This window comes from Aureobasidium namibiae (assembly GCF_000721765.1).
Source record: "Aureobasidium namibiae CBS 147.97 unplaced genomic scaffold scaffold_1, whole genome shotgun sequence".
Lineage (NCBI taxonomy): Eukaryota > Fungi > Ascomycota > Dothideomycetes > Dothideales > Saccotheciaceae > Aureobasidium > Aureobasidium namibiae.
Window position 1 is genome coordinate 1,183,078 of NW_013581208.1, and position 16,081 is coordinate 1,199,158.

The following is a 16,081-nucleotide window of genomic DNA, read 5'->3' on the forward strand; positions in this document are numbered from 1 at the left end:
GGATGGTACAGCTTTCTGGACAGGAGAATCACACAGGAATTGGCAAAAGTTTTCTCCAACTCCCTCCGAAACTACCATGCATTTTGACATGGCGTTGCATACCTGAGCATACCGGGAGAATTTTGAGATGCATTCGAGCAGAAGAGTCAGGGTTGATCACGCCGTCTGTATCTCGTCAAAGTCGATAAAAATGGAAGTCACGCGCGATCGAAGCTTCCTCCCAAATCCTTCTTTCCAAGTCAAGATTTTCACCACTCACAGCAAGACGGATCATGGAATACTAAGAGGCGCCAAAAGAAGGACTTCCCTATTGATCAAATGAGCAGCAAAATGATCACGCCAGGGGTCGAACCTGGAATCTCTTGATTCGTAGTCAAGCGCCTTGCCATTGGGCCACGCAACCAATTGATGAAAACTGTGGGACCCAAAACGAATATGTTCTGAGTTCTGTGACTCTGCGTCTCCATACCGCAGACCCAAGGGTGCCTGGATCAAACACAACAAGGCACGGCGAAGGCTTAGCATGGGTGGCCCGATGCCTGAAGGTTTGAGGCAGAGGGAAAGGCAGAGGTAATTTGCGAATCTGACCGCGTCTGAGAAGGATCTCTCGAGTCTGGGAAGGATTTCGGACTTGGACGTTGAAGGCATTCCTCGATAAATGACCGCATGCTTGGGCAGCACGTGAGTGATGATGTCGCTCTTTGCAAGAATGGCGGCTCGCGAGTGGCGGGGATAACGAAGGAGTGCAGATTGACTCGAGCCGCGGAGGAGATCTTGCCAAGCCTCCGCCGGACAGACCCTGCCAACTCTCGATGCATCGCCCCTGCCGTGATGTCAAGACGAGACAAGGCGCAGCTTGTGTGAAGGCACTCGAAGGATCCAAGGCTTAGGAACGAAGAACCACACTCCAATCGTTTTGGAAGCGCCTCGATGACCTAATGTGACTTTGGTGCGGCGACGGATAATACGGGGCTAAAGGCTTGGAACTGTTGGTTTTGTATTGGTTATAATGGCGTCGCCGTGCCGTCAGACGTAGGACCAATCTCCTGGTTTTCCAACAACTACGTTTTTACCCATTGACCCCTCTCCACTTTGAGCATTCATACAAGTTTCACACTTATCCTCGACCTAAACACAATCGATTTCGAATCGATTCCGACTCGATACTCTACATTCATCACAACATAAACACAACGACATGAAGTTCTCGAATGTCATCATCTCGGCGCTCAGCGTTGGCAGCGCGGTCAATGCAGCCGTCATCCCCGAAGAAGCAAACTCGCTCATCGTGCGCTCGAGTTACGACATCGCCACATCACCCGAAGCAAGCAACACGCTTGAGAAGCGCAAGGGAGGTGGTGGTGGTGGAAGAGGAGGCGGTGGCAGCTCTGGCGGTGGTCGTTCTGGCTCGTCGTCGTCAGGCTCGTCTTCATCCGGCTCAGGATCGTCTGGCTCCTCAGGCTCGTCTTCGTCAGGCAGCCGAGGCTCCGGCAGCACATCAGGCGGGACAAGCGTGAGACCTTCGTACGGTGCTGGAGGCAACTACTACGCTGGCGGTGCGACCACTGCCTACAGAGCTGGCGGCCGCTCGCCCGCTGGTATCGCACCCTTCGTCCTCGGAGGTGCTGCCCTTGGCATCGGAGCATACGCTCTCTACGGCGCCGGCGCATATGCCTACCCCTACGCCCACCCATACTACTTCCACAACCGCACCGAGGCTGCTCAGAACCAGACCTACACCAATTCTACAAATTCCACCTTGCCTGTCCAGTGCGTCTGCGCTCAGAACTCTGAGTGTGGTTGCGACGAGCAGGCAGATGATTCCTACCTCGCCTCAATCGTCGGCAATGGCTCCTCCTCAGACATCAACTCGACTGTCGCTCGTGTGGCCATGGTCAACGGTACCAACACTCTTATCATCAACGGCACTCTTCCCAGTGACGGCGATTCGTCCGGCTCGGGCTCGTCTGGCTCTGGCTCTGGTTCTAGCACCGGCGCTGCAGCCGCAATGAGAGTTCCCGAGGCTGCTGGCATGTGGATGATCGCTGCCGGTGTTGGTGCTTTCGTCTACGCCATGTGAGCATGGGTAGTCACTTCTTACGAGATATGGCATGGGTTGGCGTTTTGACTTTTTTCCAACTTGATACCACACTAGGATAGCACGATTGATTGTTCTGTACGAATATGAAGACTTTGAGACTCATTCCTCTGTGTCAATTTCTATTGCTGTGAACTGTGATTACGAATCAACGTATAATTATGCACGTAATATTTCAGTAGTCAGTAAGTGATGTTGTCCACAGCACAAGTCCTGCTGGACTCCGGAGCAGCAAAGGTCGACCATGTTATGGACGATCTCTCACAGACCAAGTGAACGGACGGTTCTGCGTCTCCTCTTTCCGAGTACACCCCATAAGACAGCATGCGATCTACCGAGTTTCCACGGCTAATCAGGTATGTGATGACGCTACTGGGTGACGCTGGCACGAGTGCGCACCTGTGTGCCGACTAGACAGCGCTCAGAAAGATGATCACGGGCAGCAGCATCTTTGGTTGCGATGAATTCCCAATCATGGAGTCACAAGCAAGTGCGGTTGATGAGTGCTAACTTTGAGTTTGAGGTTACGTGAAGGACATCTTGTGAGCGCGCGACCTTCGAAACATCCTGACCAGGTGCCATCGTTCTGCTCGCAGCCTTGCGACACACCCTTACTTGATTCAACTGCTCATGCGTGCTATGTCAGACAGGCCCGTGGCCGTATTGAAATTACAACTCATCCATCATGCGATTGGTGTTCTCTTCTTCAACCACCAGCAGCAAAGCCAGTGCATCAATGAAAAGTGTGTGACAATGTGACAAAGCACAAAGTATGTGAAGAAATAAAAAATTCCACTCGACCAGCCCCCGAAGGAGATGGTTGGAGGTACTTCTGCGCGCTGTGCAATGCACGAAGTTCCTCCAGACACCCGGCCTTCATGATCGCCAGTGTCCAAGCAAGGTAAGTATGAAGAAAGGAAGAAGGAGTCTGAGGTGCAGGCGGATTTTATAGCTGCGTACGACGCTAGCTTGGATGACTAAGCAGGGGAGCTTTGGGCAGCTTGAGCTGCATGCCAAGGCTGTGGGTTGGCAGCTGCGCTGGAAGGTTGGTGGGCTCTGCAGAACTCGTCATTGTTAGTGAATGAGCAGAATGGTCGCACCGTCTCGAAGAGAGATCAGACACGAGTGCTTGATCACCTTAGCAGGTAGATATGCCTACTGACAATGATATCTGCGCAAGCAGTCTTTTGTGAGATTCAGGTTGTGCCTTTCGAGCAGCGACACCAACAAGTTTCCAACGCGACAGACTCCTGAGCCTACCCTACTCGCCATCTTCACTGCCGTCACTAGCCAGGTACTCACCTGTTCCCTTGCCAGGATGAGGACCGGAGTGCGCGCCAGTCTTCGTCTACTATCTGCTCAGCATCCCGACGCGACAGCTTCTGATGCCTCGCAATTTCGTTGCAGGAGGAGCCGCTCGTAATATCGCCGACTTGCTGGGAGAAAGAGTCATGTTATGGCAACACAAGCTTCGTCGTCTGAGCAGCTTCGAGACATGCTGGCGATGCCACATCTACAACCCAGATGCTTGAATATCACTCTCTTCTACCATCGGCTGGTGTGGTTTACGTAGCGAATGCCTTCGGTGGCAGACTCTACGACGGCCTAGACAGACGAAAAATGGCAGTACGAGTACCTTGTTTTGATCCTCCATATCTATCACGTCCACCTCCTTCAATATGCTATTTATCACTGCTCGCCTCTCTCATGCAAGTATTACTGGAAAGGGCCAGGGTGGTGCCCTCAACTATTATCTATCATCAACTTTGTGCTTCCTGGCGCCGACATCTACTCCTTTTTACCGAAGTAGCTTGTAGAATAGCTCCATGGTATATACATCATGTACTGTATCATTTTGACATGCCTCGTGGTGCTATGTAATGAGATAATGACACCTATCCATTTTTAAGATTCGGATTCTCGAAGGTGCTCTGCAACCCACGCAAGTCCATGGACACCTCCTGACGAAATCAGGCTCACTGGAACTTCGATGAATTGACTATGTGTTGAGCCTATAATTCTCAGATCTCTCCTCCTGCTAACGCTTGAGAATCGTCCTCGTTCTGAAAAAGCACAATTGTATCCAAATTCGCGAGCCAGCGAGTGCTACTTACAGTTGTTGCTGACAGATGTGTCGTGCTGTTGCTAATCCGTGCGACATGGCATGATCATGTTGCGAACATACTCACGCCTGGACCTTCCTCGACTCTCGCAAAGCCTGCGAGGCTTGTCCTGAACAAGCAACTCGGTATCGAGAAAGGCATCTGCAAAGCGCCTCTCACCAGTTTGTGAGTGTCAGAATCTAGCAGCGAAGCTGTCGTCTCGCGTGATTACGCGACAGAGGTGGGTACATGGACATTGAGAGCCCGAGACGGGAGCTGTGAGGCATCTGCATAGAAAAGCGCGTCAATCCCTTGTGTCTGCGACTTCAACAGTTCCACAAGACTTGAGTGACTTTACAGGTGGCAATCATGGAACCACTACCAAAAGACAGCAGTATCCTGATTATAGGAGGTGGCACATGGGGCTGTTCTACCGCACTTCACCTCGCTCGCCGTGGATACAAGAATGTGACTGTCTTGGAAGCTCATCCGATTCCTTCGCCCATCTCAGCTGGCAACGATGTCAACAAGATCATGGAGGAAGGCGAGCCCTCGGAGACTGATACCGAAGAACAATACGTCTGGAACCGAATGCACCAGATCACGACAAAGTACTGGAAAGAAGACGAGGTGTTCAAGTCGTTCTATCATCCCACTGGCATCATCTTCAGTGCCATATCAGACGCCGTTTATGAGCATGTCAAAGGATACACTAAGGGGACAGAGAGCGACTGGGTCTTTCTGGATTCACCTGGAGATTTCAAGAAGACCATGCCGGAAGGCGTGCTGCAAGGTGACTTTCCTGGATGGAGAGGTTTTTGGAAAGACCATGGCGCTGGCTGGGTGTTTGCTCGAGGTGCCATGGTTTCCGCGTTCGAAGAGGCCTCACGGTTGGGAGTCAAGTTTGTCACGGGCGACTCTGCTGGACGAGTAACATCGCTCCTCTACTCGGACTCCAAGGACACCATAACGGGCGCTCAAACAGCAGATGGTACCTCCCATCGTGCCGACCAGACCATTCTCTGCGCAGGAGCGAGCGGCGACCTCCTTTTCGACTTTGAGCAGCAGCTTCGACCCACCGCATGGACATTGGCCCATATACCCCTGTCCGTCGAAGAAGCAGCAATCTTCAAGAACCTACCTGTGCTGTATAACCCCGAACGCGGATTCTTCGTAGAGCCAGACGCCGAGAAGCGAGAGCTCAAGTTTTGTGATGAGCATCCAGGATACATCAACATGGTGAAGACCGCTACTCCTGGTTACACCGAAGGAACTACACACTCGCAACCTTTCGCTCGCCATCAGATTCCAGTAGAGAGCGAAACGCGCATGCGTAAGTTTTTGCAAGAAGCAATGCCTCAGATCGCGGACCGCGACTTTAGTTTTGCGAGAATCTGCTGGGATGCGGATACCGTGGACCGCCAGTTTCTGATTGACAGGCCGAAAGGGAAGAACGGCTTGGTAGTTGCGGCCGGTGGCTCGGGCATGGGGTTCATGATGATGCCCGTGGTAGGACAGTTGATCGTCGACCGGATGGAAGGTGTGATGGAGGAAAGGCTGCAGAAGGGGTTGAGATGGCGACCTGAGCAGGCGGTTGGGAGGGATTGGCAAGCCAGTAAGTTGCTGTTTACGGTCTGTGTCATTGTTTCAAGCGTTACTGACCATGTTCCTGCAGTTCAAGATAGACATGGTGGTGAGGGGAAGATCATGGACTTTCACGACGTCAAAGAGTGGACCAGTGGAAAGGGCGATCGAGTGCCCAACGCCGAGCCTGCCAAAGACTCGAAGGCCTGCAACACGATGTGAGCAACTTCTCTCAAGCCGCCTTGATTCTTGCATCCAAGCATTTCCCTACAGTGCGGATGAAATGACTGTGCACTTCTTCTATAGCTATATCATGTAGCCGTATGGGAGAGAAGTACACGTCTACGAGAGAGAAGTAAGGGGTCATTCCCTGCTCTCTCCACCCTCACCCCATAAGGATCTGAGAGCGGACATCCGCGCTACGAAAATGTCCAGTCCTTCCCGGACTGCAGAGGCATCCATGGAGAGCCGTAGGGACCATGACTTCGAGTGAATGCTTGCCGTTGCTTGAGACCATTATGCATTTTGACGGCTACCTATGCGACATTGCTCTTGCACATGAAGAGGATAGACAGCGAGAACTATACCAACCCTCATAACCAAGCTTCAACATGCCGACCTGACTGTACCAACATTTCAAATACCTCCGTGTATCCACTCGTCCCGTCTTTAAAATCATATAGCAAATACTGTTCAAAGCAGAAAAGTCACACCCCGTCATTTACCATCCATGATCATCGAAGATGATTACTGATACTACGACGTTGACCAGACGCCCCACGACGTTGCTCTTGTGCGCTCCAGCTTTAGACTTTACGCCCAATGTTTCGAAAGTCGAAACTCCGAAGGCTGTTCCGGCGCAGACATGCGAACAGTGGAATTTGAGTTTCTCGTGCTGTTGATCTTTATATTTATGCCTAAATGCAAATCGTGGTAGAGTGAGAAACTCAAAAAAAAAGGATGGAGAGGAGCGAAAAGTTTGTTCCTGAGACACACAGAAAAAGGCCGGCGGCGCGATGGCTTCAAGAAAAAAAAAAGAACATGACTCTGTGCCTTTTGTCTGACCTAGAAAGCAGATTCAGAGAGAAAGTCTATTGGCGAGATAGTGACGATGATGATGCAACTACGATAGAGTTGGAGATCATGGTCAGAGAGTTGCGAGACACGAGGGAGATCTCGAAGGACTGTGGCAACCCCAAATCTCGGCAGTTGCTTGACCACACGACAAGTGCTTTCTGGAGTGGTATCGGATGTGGTTGGATAAGGCACAAGAGCAGTGATCGTGAACATTGGTAATTGCGGGATGCATTGGTGCTTCCTTCTTGACTCTTTATGTACAACTTCCTCGCATCTAGTCGAGGCCTCTACATACAGATTATTACATAGCGACAAGAAAGAAAAATGGGTATAAGGGCTAGTATAGAATACGATAACAAAAGAAAGAATATATGTGCTCATTATGAGACGGTCCCAGCCTCTCCCCATAAATCCTGTCATTATGCTTGCATCTTTTCCAGTTGCGCAGTCGTTCCATTGTTGTTTACGGGCTGGTTCCAGAGTGGGATGTTGTAGCAAAACTCGTCTCTTGCAAGACACTCCTCGTCATCTTGATGCCAGGGTAGTCTGAAAGAATGTGCTCCTCAGAGTCAGAGTCACGGATGCTGTTCTCCTTGACGGTGCCTCCTTTGACGATGACATCTCTGTCGGTGGGACGCGCACCCTCAGGAAGCTCGTAGCCAGACTCGCAGTTAAGGTAGTTGCGGCGGCCGTTCTTCGAGCGGGTTCCGTTCATCTTGGAGGAAGCATCCGGTGCCGAGCTGCCGAGCTGGAAGACACGGCGGAACAATGGACGCAAGGTACTCAAGCAGCCAACAACCATACCGATACCATTTTCGGCGTAACCCCAGATGACAATGTCGCCAACACCGTGAATGTAGTCTGTGGAGTTGTTCAGGTTGACGGTGTACTTGAGTCGAATGCAGGCTGAAAGACTGGCGAGAACACCCAAGCTCAAGAGGAAGACGACCGAGACCTTGGAGTTGCGATTGAGCTGAATTGACCACAACAGAGGAACAGGCCTAGCAGACGGATGTCAGTGATAAGATGAGATGTACAACAGCCTACGATAACTTACAGCAATGCGCAGAACCAATCGGTGAAAATGTTGACGGCAGTATCGGCATAGTAGATGTTGGTAAGCACAGTTGCGGAGTTGCAATGTCCTCCAGGAGTTGTTGTATCCCATGCCCAGGAGATCGGGTTGCAGTGGAAGATGATAACGAAAAGAGAGATGATGTTCATGACGATGAACATGCCGGAGGTGACCCATAGCGCAATGATGAAGCTTTTCTTACTGCTCGCAATTCGGATTTCCATCAAGGAGATACTAAGCTTGATTGGCACAATTGCAATGCAGTAGAAGACTTCGAAGAAGAAGAACCACTAGCGACGGTCAGCTCACTATGTATCGTATGCCACGACTGATTGCAACTTACATGAAGGCCGATCGAGACCTGTTTCTCGCCCAGCTCAGCTTCATGTCCACCAATGCCGTTGAAAGCACCACCCAGACATGCTATCGTCAGAGCAGTGAATGGTATGGCTGCGAACAGCATAGACCAGTCGTCAGCACCCCATGCTCGTGTGCTCAGCCTAATGTAGACTCGTAATGCCAGTAAAGGGTAGGCCATAATGGATAGAACGATCACCGTCGCCGCTAGGCGTGGTCCAGTATCTTGCGACATGGTGATGAATCAGAGCAATGTTTCGAGTAGAGGTCCACGCGGGATTGGTGGTGGTGATACAGCGAAATAGAGACGCCTTCGTGATCTGGACGTGGAGCGCCTGGCAAGTTGAAACAGTGGTCCGTTGGAGGAGAACAATAAGTATGTAAAGGTGACTCGCAGGCGCGAAGCAAGAGGTGTGGAGATCAGGAGAGCTCGAAAAGTTAAAGAGAGTTAGACTCGAAGAGCATTTCCGGGTCGGACACCGTTAACTACCCCTTGCCGGCACCCGAAGTTTGCCTAGATTCGAGTAGGCTGCGACGTTGCTTTTCTGAGAAGGATCAAGACGGTTGTGTCACTCCAGCTGATGGCGTTGAAGGCGTAGATGAACGCGGACTAGCTACCAAGCTACCAAGATACTTGATGCAGACCGAGTCGTGGCTCGCAAGCTAGATGCAGGTGGCAGTGATCTGAAAGTCGACTCGACTCTCGAGAAGAGAAAAGACAATGACAGCAACAGAAGACGAGAGGTGGAGTCATGAATGAATTTGTCAATTCCCCGAGTCCTTGTTCCTGACCCCAACCCGTGGATTGCAGCCGACTGCCGACTGAACGAAGACAGATCTGCGATATTAGTCGCCAATCCCATTTCTTTTTGGGGAGGACGTTCCTGTTTCAGTTGCGAGCTGGGCTGCGGATCAAAGCGCAATACACAAAGTGACTCTCACGAGTCGCTTCCCCTGCATCCCGGCTTTTCTTGTGCGTGCAGGGGCCTTGACCTGGAGGGCGTTTCTGATGATATATATTGTGTTGCACGCCTTAATAAGGATCAACGTCGCAGCAGCCGAAAACTCGACAGTTCTCGAATGACTTTACGATGCTTGTTATGCATCTTCCTCAACACTTTGGCAAAGCTTTCACGTCAAGTATCTCTCGCTCTGGACGAAGGCCGCCGATGTGGAAAGACTATGTCGAGTCAGGAGAAGACGTCCAGAATCGTTGTGCGTAAGAAAATCAGCCATCCGCATGATTCCCTACTTTAGCGTGGTGTGGCGCAAAGACCCCGAGTCGCCGGCTTGTGGGTCACTTCCCGTCCAAACGACTGGGTTTGAGGTCAAGGCTCAGGGAGCAGCGGGTAGCCTGAGGTTCCGCACGAGTTCTGATTGATTGACCGCCCACCACGATGATTCGTGAGACTTTGGCATCTTCAACCTTGTTTTTTGACTTTGTGCTTGTGTGTGTGTCCTGAGTAGATCTACAACGACAGCGTCCATCGCTGCATAGCACTGGAGCATCATCAATTCGATCATCAACATACTCCATGCCTCTTGGTTGCGTTTAACAGGAATGAAGGTCTAATCGCTGTTCATTGGGAACGTTGTCTTTGGAGCGCTAGCTGAGATGCAACCCACAATTATCCACTGGGCTGTCGATACAAGAACCATGTATATGGATAGTACTGTTAATACTAGAAGCGCCTAGAATCCGATACTAATCATGACCCTGACTCCGACTTTCCACCATTGAGTTTGCGGCTGACACCTACCGTTCTTGAGGCTTCACCCAACAGTTAAGCCGCCCACGTGCATGAAACGACAGCGTTGAATGTTGTATACGGAGACCCCGCTAGAAGATCTTCCTAGGTTGCTCACCTGGAGATCCGTATCCTCGTATCAAATGAAGAAGGTGACATTGAGTAATGGGGTCCGGTCGGCCGTATGAACAACTTGCTGAGTGATTTGCAGAGACAAGCGATGAGGACTAGACGAGCAGTAGAAGCCGATTTCCAGATACTATATAAGCGACTGCTGATCGATTGTGTAGGATAGAATGATTGAAGCCCCCATGGCCGGGAGATCAAGCGATAATAGGTATAGTGGAGGCTGCTTTGCCAACGGGATAAGTTTCCAATTGCTTGATTGGAGGTTATACGGGCGTAGAGCGTTCTGATCAGAAGACCAAGACCGGCGCCTGTAGTGAGTATCTGCGAGTCATCATCTGATTGTTAGCGTACAGAGGACAGGCAGACCGTCCTTGGTCCGCGAACGAGATCCAAGCATGTTATCAGGCAGGACTCGAGGCCTGCTGGAGCTCAAGTTCTGTGGAGATTACCATTTAGCTCTAATCCCAATTGTTACCTAGCTGGCCGAGCGGTGGAGCTCGAAGGATTCAGACAGGTGATCAAGGATTAATCGAGCCATGTTCGAGGAGTACCATGAACGAACAAGGGCGCAGGCTTGTTCAAATTCGGCACATGATTGGGGCTGTCAATTTGAAGGTGGATCCCTGGACTATGGAACTTAGCAGCAAGGCAGAGACTCGACGGACGACGGACATCAATGGACGCTGGACTACAAACGAACGATTGAGATGGACAAAGGCATTGGTACTGTTCTCCGGGATGGACATTTGCAGGACAACGTTAAGGCAGGAGCTGAGTGGATGTTGGACTTGGATGCGAAGACTCGCTCAAGAAGAGAGACGGGTGGAGGCGTTCCGCGAGTGGAAGGATCGTCAGGGCCGAACAAAGTAAGTTAGAGTGATTGCATTGCTGGTGGCTCCTTCCTGCAGGCTGCCGGCAGTCATGGTTCGCAGGGGATGCTCAGGCTCGTTCGGACACTCTTCCAAAGCGGCATGTAAGCGAGGCGGATCATGTCGAATATCAAACAAAGTGTTGAATGAGAGACGGTGAATGCCATATTATGTGTGCGTAAGCCGATATAGCTCAACGATGATGAGCTGTCGAGCTGTTTACTAATCAGCCAGACACGTGTTTGACGTCTTACCCTTCGAAGACCATGATGTCCTCGACCAAACGGTTGGCAGTCTACCTTGGGGAGTCTTGTGAGTCGTGATGGAATGACGGACAGGGACCGACAAGAAGAGGGCACGGCATTCTTTTCTGTGGAGCTTGGACCCTGGCGGGGTTGCGAGGATTCTGACATGAGGGGCTGCCGTTCTACACCTAAGGTACCTATTGTTTGATATGCTGCTGCAGCTGTTGCAGGACACGAAACTCACAGCAAGAGTGTTTGCTCGCGTGAGGATCCTCGACTCGGACTCCACAATGGACACAACCTTCAGCTAAGCAATTCGATGCAGCACACAGACATGACACGGTGGCTGTGTGCTTGGCCTGCTTGAAACGTCTTGGCTGGCCCTTGGCAAGAGCTCTCGATTGACCCCTTCACCGACAACATGTCCTGCTGCTATACCATTCACATACTGGACATCGTCAAGCATGGCCATCTTCTCAGCATCTAGCAGCACCTTTGCTGTGACCGCCGTCTTCCTGCTCTTCCTACTGCATGCACGCCCGGCTCATGCTTTCGGTGCAGGCAACATTGCCTCTGTGTCCAACGTCGAGGGTGTCAACTTCCGCCATGGAGACATCGAAGACACCCTTCTCACCCTCGTCAGCTCCTACGCCTACGCCAAAGGTGCCAAGTTCAGCAAGATTGACGTAAAGCGTGTCTACTTTGGCAACTGGCTCCGCGACTACTCGCAGGCTGTCGATGTTGGCACCACCAAGCACGTCTCGGCTGAGGCCATCCGCATCCTGCTGTGGGTCCTTGGTTTCCTCACCTTTGGCTATGGCACCGGCGAGTTCGAGGTCACTACCGAGAGACTGGGTTGCTACCGCCCTGAGGTAAGCTGACGCTGCTCCCAGATTTCTACAGATGCCCGCTAACTCTACCTTCAGGAGCACATAGACAACCCTAAGGATTACGCCGACAACGAAGACGCCCGCCAGTACGACCGCAGACTGCGTGCCCCAGTTGACGAACAGAGAGAACTGAGCATCGATGAGAGAACCGGCCTGAAGAACTACATTGCCTCGGAAGACCTTGGCATTACCACGTCTGCCCAGCTGGTGCGCAATCTGTTCGGCCGCTGCATCGATCTCGGTAGATCCTTCAACAGAAGCAGAGACAAGAAGGAGTTTTACGAGGCCCTGCGCCTCCTCGGTACCGCATGCCATTGTCTCGAAGACTACTCTGCCCACTCCAACTACACCGAACTTGCTCTCATCGAGCTGGGCGAGCGCGACATCTTCCCTCATGTAGGTCGCAACACCCAAGTCCGTGTTCAAGGCGCTCGCCACCAGGTCTATCCTATTGTGACTGGTACCTTTGGTGGTGTCGACTTCCTCCATTCCGTCATGGGCGAATTGGATGACAAGGCTACTCAATCCGAGATTCAAGAGTTGGAGGGTGTCATCAATGGTTCGCAGAACCAGAACACCAGTCTGCTCAAGAAGCTCCTCAAGGCTCTTCCTTCTGGCCTCCTCGGCGGCAAGGACCAAGCCGGCAAGGTTGATGAGCTGCAGAGCAACGCTGCTGCCGCTCAGATGGGCAACATGAAGCTCTCGCCTAAACAGCCCGAAGAGTGGGCCCAGCAGCTCCAGGACGTTCAGAACCAGATCTACCCCATCCTCCAGTTCCACGACGAGCTCATGATGAGCATCAACGAGACCATCGAAAAGATCCCCATCTTGCCCGATCTTCTCGAACAGCTCACTGAGCAGCTCAACATCTTTGTCTTCTCGCTACTCGCTCCTTTCGTCCTGCCCATCATCAGCCAGGTCAAGGAGGAGCTCGCCACTGGTTCTTCCGAAGTCATTCAGAGCAGTCGTGATAAGCAGTTGATTGTCTTCCACGATGACAACTCATCCGATCCCACCCACTCGATGCTCTCCAAGGACCACTTCTCCAACATCCTCAACGAGCCTGCTGGCAAGATTGGTTGCGCTGTACTCAAATGGGTTGTCCCTCAAATCGTCCAATGCTGGGACAACGAGAACGTCGATATTGCCAGGACTCTTGATCGAATTATCAACGGTGTCTTCCATCACCCTGCCTTGCGTCAGGTTGGCAATGATGGTGCCGCTGACGGACGTCATATCATGTTCGGCGTTGTTGAGCAGTGGTGGCAGGAGAAGTCGGAGCACGAGCGTGACGGTCTTCGTCGTCAGCTCAGTAGGAACGGAGTTCAGCACGGCGAAAATCATAAAGAGGGTGTGCAGGATTCTGGCCATGGCTGTTGCAAGCCTCTTTTCCAGCAGAAGCAGCACAACAACGCTCAAGCTGCAGCTGCGCACGCAGCAGTCATGGAGAGTGTCAGCGACTTTGTCAGCGGTAACCAACAGCATAACAGCCCTGGGAACTACGGTCGTCCCAGCAGCCGCCCTACTAGCGCTTTTGAGCAGCAAGCTGGAAACTTTGTTGGTGAGGCAGTTGGTGGTGGTGCTCTTGGCGGCCTCCTCGGTGGTCTTGTGGGCAGTGTTGGCGGCAGCCTCTTGAGCGGCGCCTTCCAATCTCAGGGTGAGACTCAGACCTACCAGCAATCAAGTCACAACCAAGACGGGTCCTACTCCCAGAGCTATATGCAGACTGGAGAGCGTCCATCTTCGAGACCATATGGTCAAGAGCATACTGCACAGGCAGAGTACAAGACTACTCAGTATCCTAGCGGCGGTCACAAGACCGAGTACAACCGTTACGATCAAGAGGGCAACTCTGGATATGGCTACCAACAGACCACCGAGGTTCGTCCTACTCAAGGCGGTGGCTATGAGCAACGTAGTGAGCGTCGTCACGAGCGACCCGACGGTCGCTGGGAGAGTGAAGTTCAACAGCAGAGCGTTGGTGCTGCTGGAGAATACTACCAGACCGAAAAAAAGCACCATGGCAGAAGACATGACAACGACGACGACGATGACGACGAGCGCCGCTCGCACAGAAAGCACGGCTCGAACCACCACAACGACTACGAGAGCGAAGAGCAGCAGCCATCCTACTCCCGTCCCGACAACAGCGGAGGCTTCCCTGGCGCCTCCTACCATGCTCAGCACCAACAGCGCCAAGATGACCGCCCCAGCTACGGTCAAGATCGCCCTGGATACGGCAGTGATAACTTCGGTGGCCGCAACGAAAGACGCGATGAAGGCTTTGGCAGACAAGAGTATGGCGGCGGAAGACAGGAGTACGGACGTGAGGAAAACAACAGTTATGGTCGTCAGGAACAAGGCTATGGTCGTCAAGAACAGGGCTTTGGCCGTCAGGAACAGGGCTACGGTCGTCGTGACGAGGACGAGATGCCTGGTGGCTTCCCTGGCGATGATGGCCAAGAACGTAGACACCATGGCGGTGGTCGTCGTGATGATGGCAACGGCTACGAAGGTCGCAGATGGTAAGCTTTATTGGCTTTCGCGTCTTGAGTTGGAAGAATTGCATTGCACAGTCAGCATTGGGGCAGAACAGTATCATGAAGAAATGAAAACAGATGCATCTGAAAAAGAAGTCACATACCAGATGTAGGTAGTCGTGATTATCAATGAGATCGAGGACGTGCAATACGGTCTGTCGCTGATCAACCAGCTGGTCATGTTAGTCTTCGTTGATTTTCCAATGAGGTATCGCCATTGAGGGTACATCCGAGGCATGGCTGCTCATTACAGTTTATCATGGTATGAATGAGTTGGTTGTGGCAGTTGCTGCCTTATCTACATAAGGCGCCAAGGAAGAGACTCAAACAACCTCTATACACGTTGATGCTTGACTCATCCACCCTCCCTGTCAGCAAAAAACCCATCGCACATTGTGGAATCTGCATTGAGGGCATTAGAGTTGAATTTCGTTGATGCCGTAGGCCTCTGACTCTTGCTCTGCTACCTAGTCTGTATGACTCCTAATGATGCTACAAAAAAAATGTCACCCCTCTGCCGTGATTTGCTGCATTTGTTCTTGCATCGAAAACTCTCCGTTCGACACGCATCTCTCATAAATCGTCCACGATGCCTCCTTCACTTAGCCAACAGGCAGAAGAACGCAACACAGATTCGAGACGAGAGTACTCCTCTTCGTACCGCGACTGGTTACGTGAACAACTCGATGCTCAAGCACATCATGGTGATGCAAGACGGGGACTGCTGTCATCCAACACGGCCTCGCAAGTACACACCATCTCTCGATCGACACTTCGACGCTTTCGCAAGAATGCTCGCAAGCATGGTCATCTCGATCACTTTTTGCGCGAAGCCGATGACGCTTTTGCCGATGAGATGACCGAGGCTTATGGTGTTTCGAGAAAACCGGTGCCGTTGTTGATTCCTCTCTGTGCTGCTGGGATCTATCTTGCCGTCTATGCTGTACTTCTCAGAGAGGGTTGGAGAAATCAAGCTTGTTGGGAGTCGTACCGCAGGGGGCTTACTACCATCATGCAAAGGGTCGCCAGGAGAATGGGTGTGGATACTACGTTACCGGTTATGTACTTGGAAGTAACGGAGTACGATTTGCCTGGAGGTCTGGGAGATTACGATATCGTTGGGAGAGTTAGCGAGTATGCGGAAGGCATGGAGACGGAGTCTGTTCTTCCTCCTCCCCTTGCTCCTAGAAGAAGCGTATGGCCTCAAGCATCTTCGGCAGTACACAGTAGCTATGGCAGGCGGGTAGAAGCCAGTGCGACAGGCGCCTCTATTTACCTTCAATAAAGCGAAAATCAGAGACTTTCATGCACGCTACCTATCCTGTTCTTCTCTTAGCAAGGTACCAACCCCTGACAGACACAACACC

General features: G+C 51.8%; 5 protein-coding genes across 5 annotated transcripts; 4 read left to right on the forward strand and 1 right to left on the reverse strand.

Annotated features, from left to right (window-relative positions):
- Positions 1-1,198: 1,198 nt before the first annotated feature.
- M436DRAFT_34752 (uncharacterized protein) lies at positions 1,199-2,080 on the forward strand (the record flags this gene model as incomplete). Its single annotated transcript, XM_013576103.1, has 1 exon — positions 1,199-2,080. One exon carries the CDS (start codon positions 1,199-1,201, stop codon positions 2,078-2,080), a length of 882 nt encoding a protein of 293 aa, XP_013431557.1.
- Positions 2,081-4,569: 2,489 nt separating this feature from the next.
- On the forward strand, positions 4,570-6,006 carry M436DRAFT_77639 (fructosyl amine:oxygen oxidoreductase; the record flags this gene model as incomplete). The annotated part of the gene is made up of 2 exons (XM_013576940.1): positions 4,570-5,815; positions 5,876-6,006. 2 exons carry the CDS (start codon positions 4,570-4,572, stop codon positions 6,004-6,006), a joined length of 1,377 nt encoding a protein of 458 aa, XP_013432394.1.
- Positions 6,007-7,597: 1,591 nt separating this feature from the next.
- On the reverse strand, positions 7,598-8,519 carry M436DRAFT_9714 (uncharacterized protein; the record flags this gene model as incomplete). Its single annotated transcript, XM_013576024.1, has 3 exons — positions 7,598-7,862; positions 7,919-8,226; positions 8,280-8,519. Coding segments are annotated over 3 exons (813 nt in total), but the record flags the coding sequence as incomplete, so codon positions are not given.
- Positions 8,520-11,799: 3,280 nt separating this feature from the next.
- M436DRAFT_15269 (Het-C-domain-containing protein) lies at positions 11,800-14,598 on the forward strand (the record flags this gene model as incomplete). The annotated part of the gene is made up of 3 exons (XM_013576042.1): positions 11,800-12,156; positions 12,211-13,638; positions 13,717-14,598. Coding segments are annotated over 3 exons (2,667 nt in total), but the record flags the coding sequence as incomplete, so codon positions are not given.
- A 705-nt stretch (positions 14,599-15,303) lies between these two features.
- On the forward strand, positions 15,304-15,999 carry M436DRAFT_59731 (uncharacterized protein; the record flags this gene model as incomplete). The annotated part of the gene is made up of 1 exon (XM_013576633.1): positions 15,304-15,999. One exon carries the CDS (start codon positions 15,304-15,306, stop codon positions 15,997-15,999), a length of 696 nt encoding a protein of 231 aa, XP_013432087.1.
- Positions 16,000-16,081: the final 82 nt, after the last annotated feature.